The sequence below is a fragment of the Ctenopharyngodon idella genome, chromosome 11, assembly GCF_019924925.1.
Source record: "Ctenopharyngodon idella isolate HZGC_01 chromosome 11, HZGC01, whole genome shotgun sequence".
NCBI classification, from domain to species: domain Eukaryota; kingdom Metazoa; phylum Chordata; class Actinopteri; order Cypriniformes; family Xenocyprididae; genus Ctenopharyngodon; species Ctenopharyngodon idella.
In genome coordinates, this window is record NC_067230.1 from 24,201,540 (window position 1) to 24,215,789 (window position 14,250).

The following is a 14,250-nucleotide window of genomic DNA, read 5'->3' on the forward strand; positions in this document are numbered from 1 at the left end:
GCATGTTTTATTTTAGCTATTCCGTCAGTGAAACGACTACAGCCTGTAAAACTATGAAATAAATATCATTAAATAATGGTAACCTAAATAATAAGAAAGTTAAATATTATTTTAAAAAACATTCGTTTTTTATTTCCACACAAAGATGCGTCATATAGCCTACTGCTCTGCGCTTTGAGAGGGATGAGGGACACGAGCAGGAAGAGACCATTTCTCTTTAATAATATCTTCATGTTATCTCCTGATGTTACAAGCAACTGACACTTGTTGTTAAAGGTCTGAAGAGCGAGTTTTATCTTGTTTGATTTTGCGCTGCCAGACAAACCGAAACTAAAGATCGCCGGCGTGTGTGAAACGCGCTATACAAATAAACTTGATGCGCCTAAAGTCTAATAACAAGCACAAACTGTGTTAAATAGAAATTGATGTGCAAGCAAAAATGTTTATGTCCTACGGTGTTTTTTCTACTTTACCACAGTAAAGAATGTGAATATAATAGGCCTAATTAAAAGCGAACCAAAGGAAGAAACGTTTATAATCCCCTGCGTGAGTGAAGATTTGGGAAAAGAAACAGAGATTCCATGTTCAGTGGAATAACTAAAGAAATATTGTTAAATTCTCTGCTAATCGGGTGATCAGATTGTGATTCGCAAAACAGAATACAAAGCCGAGTTAGCAGACAAAGCTTAAATGTATGGGTACTCACGTACCTCTCTCATTCGGCATGAACCAAAATGTTTCCAGGGCTGCGATGTAACATTTAATTGCTAACCTATTATTTCTTCTGCAAACAAAGCTTTGTGCTTCACTCGTGTCATATTCATGTAAATACTGGCGCAGCCCTATCAGTGGGTACCGAATATACCCGGATACTCGGTACTACCGCTACTACAGAAATGCTGGTATCGTCACATTTTCAAAATTTCAGTACCGACTTGGTACCGAAGTACCGGTACTTTTGACAACACTATAGAGCGTTATGAGAGAGAGAGAGAGAGAGAGAGAGATCAACTAAGGAAGTGTATTACCTGCATCTGATATAGCATTTCTTTTTCAGGTCAATCTTATATTTGCAATAAAATTAAGTTTGAATGTTCACGGAGGAAACTGCTATCTTTGTATTGGTATCCTTTTAAGAGTTAAGGGGACAGCGCTAGTCAATGCGTTTGCTGGTTGCATTTTATAAGGTGTTGTTTAAAGTAAAAATAATATCCTTATTTACAACCTTGTTTGAGTCCCTTTCAATATAAAAGTCTTTGCTACTGACTCAGTCTTTGCTGCCATCTAATGGCGTAATATTGTAACTTTCGGTGTAACTTTTTAAACCAAAATCAGCTAGCAGAGCCTTTCTCAATATCAAATACAGCATATTATTTATATAAAATAAAATATAATTTATTGAACAATTATAATGGATATTGTTTATTTAAATATTAAAGTAAAAGAAGTTTGTACTCTAAAAAATAAATGGCTGCAAACAGTTCAGTCAAAAGTAAAAAAGCAGTGCTCTAGTTAGTACAGGATTTAAATTAAATAAAAATATAAAGTTGTGAAACTAAACTTTGCCCTTAGCCAAATCGAATTGCTCTGGAACAAGTAATGGATCAGTAAGACTGAAGATTGCCCATTTAATATACCCAAAATTAATTATATCTCATGTTTAACCACTATCTACATAAGAACCAGCGGCAAATTCCAAAAGGACTGGCCGAGATACAGCTGTTCTCGGCAGGTACATAATCACTGAACGGCTGCTGACGGTCTGGAGCTCACATCTCCGAAAAGGTTTTTTATTTTTTTTTAATAAATAGGCTCTGTTTATATATAAATCACATTTTTGAGGTCTGAACAACTACATTTTTGCCTAAAAACTACATTCCGTGGCACAATAACAGTAGTATTTGTAAAATTATAGTGGGTTCGCTCCACCACCATTGACGCTTGCTGTGATAATGCTGCCAGTATAGATCTGGCAGAACACTACAAATTGTGGTTCTGTAAAGGTTGAATATCCCTGGTCTAGACCACTATGAAATGTGATTGAGAGTAGGGAAGCGCAAGCTTAAAAGTTTCAGATCTGAGCTTGTTAGCACACAGGTTGCTGGTTTGCTGACCCACTAGGGACCTAGGAATTGTTGATGTTACGTCGATCACTATTTTGCCCTTGAGCATGACACTTAACCATGGTTGTTTCACTGTGACTGTCCCCTCAATTAGTGTACTGTAAATCACTTTGTATGAAACTGTCTGCTAAATGACACCAATAACTAATGAGAATCAGGTTCGCAGTACCTTAAGGGGAGTGATAGCTACAATTACCTAAGGAAACTTGGCTTCATGGTTTATTAATGTCATAACCTGTGCAGAGTTGATCTAATTGGCCTGTTGTCAGGCTCGGGGCTCGGAGGGTTCAGTACTAAGCAGACAGGTCGATCCGTGACCCAGGGCATGCTCTAGGATGTTTACCTTCGCTCCTGTGATTCCTGACAGAAGACGCCACCAGGTAATTGGAGCTTCTGCTGTGAGATCATGACTTGGCTGCTTAATGTGAAACTTTCTTTGTTTGATGTTGCCGCTGCAAGCCATATTCATGTGTAAAGATTTGTTTGGATAATGCAGGTTTCAGAGAGCAGGCTTGATCCTGAGTGAGCATCGCCCTTATCCAACACTTTTATCTTTTGTTGTCTGAGATTTTTAGTGTTATTTATTTTTTATTAAGGGGAGTTAACACTCAACACTCAAGGAAACACTCATTATGTATGAAGTAGCCCAGACAAGATTGTTCTGTAGTGGTAAATGAAAACTTTAAAAATAACGAATCTCTTCTAAAATCACAAATATGTTGTGTGGGGTTGATATTTTGCCTCGGATTTGCTGAAGATTCAGCTATTGAGTGGAAGGGAAGCAACAAGCCAATTTTTGCTTCCCTCAAGTCACAAAAAGCAGTCACCATGGTGATAAAGAGAGAACTATAAAGGAAGGACAGAATAGTAAAGAGAGAGAACAAGGGATGGGCGGAGAGTCTTTCACTGGAAGCGGCTGTATCTCTTGTATGTGATGATTAAGACCTCAGTCTCCTGCAGAGGGGACAGTCAGGGCAGCAGCCCACAGGCCCAATGCAACATGGATAGGGTAAGGAGGGCTGTTTCTGTGGTGTAATGACCTGCTGCTGTGGACCATGTCTGTCTCCCACTGGCAATGTTTGTGTCTTGGCTACAAGAATCAACAATTCCTGGTTAGAAAATGAAAATATATATGTAGAGGACAGAGTGTACAAGAGATTAAGCACAAAAAACTGAATTATTTACAGAGAGAGAGACTTCTGACGGACATCTATAATGGTAGCTGAATGCACAGATCTCTTGGTTGTCTGGTCAGTGTGAGTTGTGTGGAGAAAAACTCTGAGTAGTATGATCTAAACAATTGTGAGTAGTATGAATGTATAGGTAATTACGATAATTATCTTGTATGACTAAATGGCAGTACAAAAAAGCACAATGCCTAAGGTTGCTTTCACACCCAGGTTCGATTGATGTCAGAGTTTGGTTCGTATGGATTATGTGAACGCTGTTTTCCGAACTCGTACCCGAGAAAAGGGTGGTCTGGGGTACGGGTGCAGTTCGCTCGCTGATATGAATGCAGTCGTACTATATTGCAAAAGTGAACAGTTATTGATGATGCATGATTCGCTAAATCTGTTTGTGTTCTCTCACTCACTTTCCTGACAAGCTTGACTGACGCACTGCAAGCAGAGAAAATAATATCTCAGCCTTCAGCACAAATGGACTCCCGCATTCTTTAAAAGGGTCATGAACTGCGTTGTTTTATTGTTTTATAATGTTTCCTGGTTACTAATACTGTTAGTATGCTTTTAACGTCAAAATATTGTCATAAGTCAAGTCACCTTTATTTATATAGCGCTTTTTACAATGTAGATTGTGTCAAAGCAGCTTTACATTGATAACTGGTACATTGTTTGGCTGCACAGCAGCTCTTAAAGAATAGTGTCAATGCAGGCAGATGTCACTCCATCAGGTGACATCAGGTGGCAGACAAGTGGCAAATTGGTGTTAAAATGGAGAAAAAAACCTTGGGAGAAACCAGGCTTAGTCGGGGTGCCAGTTCTCCTCTGGCCAACAGTGCTTTGTTACAATTCAGGTTGCTATCATAAGTCCAATAGGATCGCAACATTAAAAGTATTTATTTCAGTTCCATCCAATTGAGGATCGTATTCATCACGCCGGTATGGATGGTTGTTGAGGAACTGTGTCGTGGCTGTCGTGTCGATGAGGCCTTCACAGGGGATGATCTAGTTGACTCAATCTCTGCTGATACTTCAGGGCTGCGTTGTGGTCGTGTCAAGGTGCAGGTCCTTGGTCTCACCTGGATACGGCCCGGATCCGGTTGACTACGGTGAACCTCGGGATAAACAGAAAGACTAATATTAGCGTAGATGCCATTCTTCTTCTGATGTAACGAGTACATCAGGTGTTATAGGAAGTGTTCCCGGTTCCGGCTGACCTAATTTATGCAGCCTAATAATCCTTTAACGGATTTGGAAATATAAATTGGTAATGTGTTATGTGTATGCCAGGTTAAAGAGATGCGGTTTTAGTCTAGATTTAAACTGACAGAGTGTGTCTGCTTCCCGAACAATGCTAGGAAGATTGTTCCAGAGTTTAGGTGCCAATAATGTAGAAATAAAAGGCATTTTCCCTACCCTGATTTTAGCCCTCTTATTTGAAAGCTCTGTTTTAAGGTGCGTGTCTGCTGTGATTGGCTAACATCTTTGCATATGAAATAGCTAAGTATTACTCTCTCAAACTTTTAGCACATTTTTACTAGGGGTGGGACGGTTCAGATTTCTCACGGTTCGGGTTGTATCACGGTTTTTGGGTCACGGTTTCGGTACAGTTCGGTATGTGCTATGTTCAGTAAAAAATAGGACAATTGTCAAATAAAGATAAAGGAAAAAAAAAAAACCAAATAATCTAACTACAAGAAACAGTACAAATAAATACATGAGAGCTAAGATACAAATAAAATAAACAATGCTTTACAGGTTTTTCAAGTATCTAACAGCTTTCAGGTACAGAAATAAAGTAATCAAATATAAAATAACACTTCATATAAACTTCTTTGCATAGTTAAATAAAGATGAAACATTATTGAAGTTACGAAAGCTATTCAGTCAAGAGTGATTTCTTCGTCTTTTGTCGTTTGATTAACATTAAAATCACAGAGCAGGAATATTAGACTGCTGCCCCTTTAAGACATAATTCAAAGATCCAGCTGATACAGATACACATGCATTGTCTGTCTCGTTTTTCTTTTAAGACATAACCTACTATGTTTGTTAGGATACTCGCTAAGATGGGCATGTTGACACAATTTTTGTGTGAATTTGTCCGTTTAGGTGCAAGACTTGAAAGAGAATTTGCGCGAGAGTATTTGTGCGTTGTGACGCGGCTCTCCGTGAACGCGCTTCGGATGAGTACAGACAAATCTCACAGCGTGCGCGAGTTCTCTTTCGCGTCTTTCGGATGAATGTTTAAATGGGTAAGGTTTAAATGAGTTTAGTTTACAGTTTAAACACAGATAGCAACGAGAGATGTTCAGGTCTCACCTGCGCTCACGTCACGTGCCATCAACACCCAGAACGGTTCGATTATTTTTTTTAACAGTGAACCGTCCCATCCCTAGTTTTTACTATTACAGCTCTTAAGGTTAACTAATCTTGAAAAGTGATGATTATAGCATTACATTTAGATCTATGGCATTATATTTAGATTGTGGCATGAAAGGTTGCGGTGATGAACATTGTAGCCAATCACAGACATGTTGTTGAGCGCATGAAAGCAGTGATATCATCATTGTAACTCAATTTCTGCACACTAACGAATGCTTTCATCATAACTAACACTGCAAACACAATGTAACCTAAGAGATTCATTGAATAAATGTGATTTTAGAAGTCAGTTAGATAAACTCGCACTGTTTGATTGACAGCTCCAGTGATTGTAAAGGGAGTGTTCTTTGATCGCTTTCTATATATAATTTAATCACAGTTTAAATAACAGATTATTTTCATCCTAAGAGAAACAATGTGAAGTTGACCTTTTATTCACTGGTTTGTTATACTGACACATAGACAAAGAACATCTGACTGTACATCAATCATTACATATCAGATCAGGCATTAGAATTACCACAGTTACTTACATGTCGCATTACTGTCGAGTCCATATCGTAAAAGTCTGCAAAGACTGTGCCGAAATGCGATTGATTTACCAAAGAATCCACAGTGAAATGTACCGAATACAAATAATGCTCAACTGAGACATTCACATTGTTGAAAATAAATAACCATATTCCTAGCATTAGGATTCTTTGAAAGGTAATGTTGTTTAGTTTTGTATTGCTCTTCTCTCCTCATCAAAACACTAACACATCAGTGGGCGGGGCTAACATTGCAATGATGAATTTTTTATTCTGCGAAGGCGGCGTTTCACCTCATAGATACCCACTTTTTGGGACGAGTCGTTTGCAGGTGTCAATAAAACTTTTATTGGACTAACAAGGAAGTTTTCAGTTCTGAAACTTACAGGATATTCTTGTAGTACGATGAACCCTTATATATCAGAAGCTCAAGGAAAAGTTGATTTCTCAATTCATGACCCCTTTAAAACATTTGAAGTACATTCACGAAGAAAGATGCAAGTGTGCATTTTGGACCCAAATAATAAAATGTGAACATAATCCAGCGGGTGCAAGGGGAGAGGGGAACAATCAAACAAAAAAGAAAACCCTAAAAGAAAGATGCAAATGTAAATCTTTACTGTACTTGATGTAAAATTAATGACTGTTTATCCTGCAATTGCAGTATTGTTTTTTTTCCCCCTCCTACTACTTAACTATTAGTGATTTGCATTACTAACCTAAACAAACCTTTGAGAGCAATCTATAATAATAATCTATTTTGAAGCTAGTATTTGTATATCTCTTGTTTTTGAATGCATATCTGATGTGTGTGTGATGCTGCATGATTTTTACTGGTTTGTGTTCTTTAATGTTCCTATAAGCCTTAATGCATGTGAAATGTCCCAAAGGGCTTCTTTGTGATTGACCTTGAGTTTGAAATATCAGTATCGTATTGGCCTTAAATGAATCTAACCGTGCACCACTACTGGTGACACATATGCGGATATATTGACTATTCGCTACCAGTGTATCACCCAGCCATTGTGTGCAAGATTACTTGAAAAATGTCTAAATATGTGGAAGCAAGCAAAATCATGCATCTTTAGGGAGAAGAAATCTGAAGGATAAATCACACATAATCATTTTCCTCATTAACACGCAGTGTCTTCAAGAACCTCAAACGACGACAAAAATAGAATAAAAAAATATCAGTGTATCTGTTAGATCTATGTGTCACATGATGTTAAACATTGAGAGGTATGGAGGTTTACAGATTTTTTTTTTTCTTGTTTTTCTTCCTGTTGTTTGTTTTAATGTTGTTGTTGTTCTTCTTCTCCTTCTTTTTCTCCTCCTCCTTTTACTTCTCCTCCTTCTGTCTCCTCCTCCTCTTCCTCCTCCTCCTTGTTTTCCTTTTCCCCCCACATTGTTCAATACACAAAACGTTAGAATAAGAATGTTCACTATTGTTCATTTTGTGATGTGTAATATTTATTTGCATTTGATTTTTTTGGTGTCTTTTTTATTGTTTTAGTTTTGCCAACTAATTTCTAGTAATTGCAGTTTTGTTAAGTCAGTAATTGAACAAGCAGAAGTCTTTGTGGATTTTTTGTTTGTCAATTCTAGGAGCTCTTAATCTCAAATTTGGCAAGCAACAGCCACTTTTTGGCATGTTTATTGGCTGGCTTCTCGAAAAATAAAAGCCTTTCAGACTAATAAAAAGTTTAAAGAAGATGATCAATAGTAATGAATTCAATAGTCTGAAAATGAGGTTTATTATTATTTGTATGTCACAAATATATTTTCTTTTCAAAGCTTAAGAATTAAGAAGGCATTTGTTGCTCATTCATTGTAATTTTTATATAGGACATATTCTTAAACAGCACAAGTTGAGCCTTTAAATTTGTAAAAACCATAATGTAATCTTCTTTTAAGGCAAGTTTACTCTGCAGCCGTCTTGGTCTTGCCTCGGGCAGCAATTTCCAATCATGCAAGTAGAGCTCCAGTCTACTTAAATTGGGAAAAACTGAAATCTACAAAACAGTTTGGCAATGTTTGTGACCATCTAATAGTATTTTCTCTCCTTTGTTCTCTGACAGGGTAGTTTGAGGAGCAGCAGTCAAATCTCTCCTCAGGAGTTTCTGAATGAGCTGAAAGGTGGCGCCACCGACGAGAGACTGTTTGCTTGTCTGGACTCCCTCAGAGTGTCACTCACCAGCAACCCAGTCAGGTACTCACCTAAGGGAGTTTTGTAGCATTTAAATTCATATATAATGATAGTCAAGTTTTCTTGCATCAAAGATTTCTTCTTTGTCTCTGACATGTAATTTAGCAGGATATTTTAGCTGCTGTTTCTTCTGTAGAAACCTGCTCAGGTTGCACAAACACTTTTCCAAGGGGAATGCATCCGCAAACGCTTTCTTACATCTCAAACTTGACAAGCCAGCTTGATATTGCAGCCTGCTGAATACTCAAACACACACACTGAACTATCCAACCTGGCCATCTACCACATCTGACCTCCGACATTTGCCCTACGGTGTGTAACTCAGCAGAGTGCTCTGTGATTTCACATTTATTAATATGTATTACCGATTGCCACGTCGCCCCAGGTTTTCCCTCCTACCTCTTAATTGTTTGATGTCTTTTGCGACGAGCTCTCCTGCTGTTTGCCTGCATTTGTACTGCAAACTTGACAGAGGGGCCTCTCCAGGAGGGTGAAGATGATAAACAATTTGTGAATAGTTTTTTGAATACATTTTACTTTTTTGTAACCATTAAAACCGCTCTACAGCATAACAGCATAGTTTTAAATGCAGTTCACACTGAGAGACACAATGCTGCAGGCTATAGTTGGAAGTGTACAGGAGAAAAAGTTTGACAGGAGAGGAAATGCATATTTTATTTTCATGGTGTTGTGACTGTTGATGTCATTCTTTTGTCCTTGGATATCCTTTTTATTTTGTTTTATTGTGGCTTTTATAGTTTTCAAAGACTGAGCTTTTTTTTATAGATCTTTTAAAAAAAGTAAGAATACATTAAAGCAAATAAGTGACTAGGCAAAAACGTTTTTTTTGTTTTGTTTTTTATAAAGCTTTGGAATGCTAGGGGGACCAAAATCATTTTCTTTGTATTCTGAGCACAGACTCATAACAAGACATTGTCTAATTCATCTAAGAACATGACCCTAGAAGCACCATGAGTGCGTTGCTTTAGGACACTCATTTTTGTCCAGTGTCCTTTTCATCTGAAACATTTTCCTAATTCCAATCACAAAAAATCCAATAGATAAGTGGGATAGAGAGCCCGGTGTGTGCGTGCAGATAAAGTTATTACAGGCAGTTAAAGTTAATTTGACAGACCGCACTAAGCAGTGTGTCCAATTTCAAAGACTATGGATGGAAAAATAAACCTCATCTGTGATGATGAAGGTGAAGAGAGAGGGAAAGACGAGAGCACGTTCGAGCAGGAGAGTCAGTGTTAAACTGTTTTCATCAGTGCTGCATTGTTTATTGGCATAATTCATGAAATGTCATGATTTCTATTAGCACCCCGAACGTCGTTCTGGCACATGCAGCTGTTTGTTATGGCCATGAACGTCGCGGGTGGAATGATCCACAATCGGAGAGCAATGGCCGACCTTGCGTAGAGAGTCTAGCCCGAACATTACTCACATCTGGCACCTTATCATTTGTTCTTGCACAAGGTTAAAACTTCTCCAAACAATTCAATCTTTTTTTAATTTGTATTTTTGGCATTGTCTGGCTAGAGTATGACACAAAGCTGTTTTATTCAGCTATGTTGATGAAAGCCTGCAGTGTTTTATTCTTATAGGTCACAGTTGTGGGATGAATAAAACCAAGATAAGTGTTAGGAAGGAAAGACTTTAGTAAATGTTGATTCATTGCTAAAAAGGTTCATTGAGTGCAAATGCTCAACAGTGTGGAAATGCACAACATTTAGACACTGTGGTTTTTTGTTCATTAAGACTAGATTTAGGTTGGGAGGACCTTGATGAGTATTTCACAGTAGGGAGGAAATGTAGAGAGTAATTCTTCTAAAAGACATGACTGATCCATGTAGCCTCATTACTGTGATCTTCTATCTTCCCTGCTTTTCAGTGAGAAGCAAGAGAGAGAAGGCCATGACAATTCCCTAATGAAAACGGACATATGGTATTTTATTATAACTAGGATCCCCACAGGTCCCTCTCAGCGATTCCCTGTTGGAACGTCTGGATGTTGATATTCACATGCAGTCAAGGCTGATATTGGCCCACATTGGAGGTTATTTTGCCATGTTTGTCACCTTCTTCTTTTCTTTTCCTTAGAGGCTGAGAAAACACCCCCATTCTAAGATAAATTGAAGCTTCTTACTGTTAATTTTGGCCAGTGGTATGCACAGTAGATTGGCGACCATATTGGCATTGGCCAATAATAATGTTGGCATTGGTATGCCTGAAGATATCAAGCTTTTCCCCAAAAAGTTTTAAATATTTTTTTTATACCAGAAATATCACTAGATTGGAGCATTGGTTGGATCACAGTTTAAAATACTTTACAATAAAATTACAATAAAATTCAGTTAGCTAATGCATTAGGTATCAACTATTTTTTTACACAATAGATACATTTAGGCTAATGTTAATTTAGAAATATACTGTTTATTGCTAATTCATGTTTGCTCATAATACAATCATGTTTTTTTTATACGTCTAAAAATGTGAAAAATAAAGAAGTGCATGTAGAAATTAAGTTAACCTAGATTAATAGATGCTGTAAAAGTTTTGTTCATTTGTTAAGTTGCGGTCACATTAGCAGCTCTTCGGGAAAATTTCTTGGGCTTAAAAAGGTCCACTGTTCATTGCCAGTAGTGAAACCAAGCAGCTGTCAATATGGCTATGTAACCTGACCAACTTGAACACAAGTGAAATCTGCATGGGGGAACTCTTGCACCTGCAAAATTTCACTGAGCAACTGTAAATTTGACCACACCTATAGTTCCTTTTACGTAATTAACAAATTTAACATTTATTGTAAAGTTTTAAAGAGAATATATATCATCTATATTGGTGTTTCTCTAGAGATGACTCCCTAGAGATGTTTTGTGTGCTAAATAGAGTGCCACCCCTCTAGAGGCCTGAGGTGTAACCAACTAAAGACAAAAAAAAAAAAAAAAAAAAATCGAGGGAAAGTTCAAGTCAAATTGAGCATTTAAAGCACTTTTGTGACATTTGAATTCTCCGCTGTAATGCGTTCTCATGCAAACATATTTTCCATTTGTGCTGGTAGATTACAGCAAAACAATCCACATGCACCCAAACTTCTGCTCTGGTCGCGTCGCAGGAAAACGCATTTTTGTGTTGTAGCATTGAGGAAACAAGCACCTACGACCCATGTCTCTGAATGACAACAGAGACAGAGGCAAGAGAAGTGATACTTCCTCATGCATAATACCGCAATTATAATCTTATGCATACTACAGCACAGTGATTGGATTGAATGAGCTTTATGTCATGAATAAATGCAGAGAACCGCTCGAAACTGTTGACGTCAGCATGTTCAACCAGCTGGAGCCAATCACTCCGGATCTTGCCGGTAGTACACGATGACGTCAGATTTTGTTTTTCAAACTGGAAGACAGAAATCGCTCTGAAAAATGCAAAAATAACTAATTTCAACTATTAAATAAAATTAATGAGTACCTTTTAGTGTTTTCAATGATGTGCAGCCTATACATATCTGTTCACAGCTCAAAAAATGTGTTCTGGGGTTTCATGACCCTTTAACCTGCGCCCCAAAAAGTAACGATTGTACCTGTCAATGTTTGAATCTGTTAGCTGGTGTACAAGGTCCTTCACGTCAAAAGAATGAGATGATGTACTCTTGGGAATCCGCTCAGATTTGATGAAGGATAAAAAACATCACACATGGTATTTTTAATAAATAAATTCTACCATTGTTTTCTTCAGAGTGCAGCATGATATCTAGGATTCTTTTTAGCGATGGATTAAACACATCAATCATAGTGATTTAAGCTGAATGCTGATGACATTTTGATAAATGCTCTTTGTTTTATGCATCATCCTGTTTGCTGTTTTACTTGTAGAGTTGAGATGGTCCTTTCCAGTTAGACAGTTCTAAGTTTAGTTTTAATTTCAGATAGACATTCTGTTGTCACTAGGATGAAATGAACACCGTTTTGCAGCAGCAGTGTGTGTGTGTGTGTCTGTTTTCTGTATGTGTGCGGTTGGTAATGATGAGCTTGATGAGTTTTGTGATTGTGTGGGTGAGGCTGGCCATCCTTTGCTTGGCTGGTGTTTGATTTGTACTGTCATTCTCTCTCTCCTCCTTACCACGGAAGAGAGGGATGAGAGATGAGCGAGCGTGTGTATGGGGCATGAACACCAAGGATATGTAGGGGGCGTAATTTATACCCATACTTCCTCTTCTGCTCAGGCGAGGCGTCTGATTGGGCGAGTGAGTGATGTTTCCATTACCTGCATGTGCCATTGTGAGTGACATTGATTTTCACTCCTCCTTTACTCCTTTTTCTTGTCAGTTCAGGAGTTCATCCTCCCATCACAGCAGAATGCTAAATGATTTTGAAAAGACACCTGTTCTGATTTAGCAGGCCTCATTGCGCTCCACCGACTGTGACTGGTTAAATATTGAATGGGATGACCCAAACAAGAACAGGGAATGGATGGATGGTAATATTTTCCATTCTTATGTTTACTCCCTTTACCCACTTATCATCTTGCCGTGCAGTACATGCTAGGGATGCTCCGATCAGGATTTTGCAGTGTGTTTTAGAAATCAGGAATGGTGAGAGAACATTGTGATGTTTCCCATAATGTTTACGCATTAGGTCAGTAGGTGGAGAGTAGGCGGTCTTTTATGGTTGTTTGAACTCATTCGACAACATGAGTGTCTACACTATGAAAACAATCCGGTCAAATGCGTTTTTGATTTCCTCTGAAACTGGTCGAAAGTGGACCAGCTCAAAACGTTTTAAATTCCATTTAAACCTGTATTTAGCATCGTCCACTAGTGATCGGATTGAGTAAAACGCATCTTAATGTGTTGGGAATGTGTTACTTAAATGCTGTCTATGTAGGCTCACTAGGTTTTGAAACGGCTATTGATACCCCCCCCCCCCCCCCCCCCCCCCCCCCCCCCTCTCTGTCTCTCACCCCTCTTACTCTTTTTCTCCCCTTCTATTTATCCCAGTGTCAACTCTGGACAGATGTGCTCTTGTCCCGACATGTGTGGGGAGATGGAATATAAAGCATGTAATTTCCCTTGGGTCCAATAAAATGGGCTGCCAGTTCTCTCCAGGAACCGGGATGAGAAAAAAGTTTCTGTGCAAGTTATTTCAGAGAAAGTGAGAGTGAGAGAGAGCTCTTCCTCTGTCACTCCTTCCTCTGTTCCTTATTTCCCTCTGCTATGCTTTCTGAAAGACCCGTTAGTTTTTCATCTTTATGATGGGTGAAAATGTGCAAGACACTTTGATGTAAAGGAATGATAGGGGAGAGAAACAGACTTTAGAATAGTGACAGACAAAAAACAAAGGAAGTTGTCTACATGTATATTTTGAATATCGACAAGTGCTCTTTGTGTGAGGTAAAAATGCAATTAAAAAAAATTTAAATAAACATTTAACATTTTCAAATGTCATGAGACCAGTGCCAACCTTTTCCCCAAAAATGTTTATTTAAATACTTATAATATTTATATATATATATATTTTTTGTGGATTGATTCAGAATTATTAAAGAAAGAATCTTTCTTTTAATGCATTTACATTTCCCTCCCATCTTTAGTAGCTGGAAACTTTCAGATTAATAAATTAAAACTAATTAATTATGCAAGTCAGAATATGTACAGTAGAACTTTTTAAATGAGCATTTGAATTCTGTGGAATCTACAGTTGCAGATATCCTTGCATGTCTGCTGATGAGCAAAACCAGCTGATTTAGCTGACTTAGTTTTTTCAAAACATTGGTTTTGCTGGGTGACTAATGTCCCTTCAAACCATTTTAAGCTCATT

At 38.0% G+C, this 14,250-nt stretch overlaps 1 protein-coding gene across 4 annotated transcripts in view; it reads left to right on the top strand.

Annotated features, from left to right (window-relative positions):
• The window catches only part of diaph3 (diaphanous-related formin 3), a 283,916-nt gene that overhangs the window by 63,017 nt on the left and 206,649 nt on the right, over positions 1-14,250 (top strand). For all 4 annotated transcript variants that reach the window (XM_051912519.1, XM_051912521.1, XM_051912520.1 and 1 more), the window contains one exon: positions 8,298-8,428. In XM_051912519.1, the coding sequence (XP_051768479.1) occupies positions 8,298-8,428 (131 nt within the window). The remainder of the gene's footprint in view (positions 1-8,297; positions 8,429-14,250) is intronic.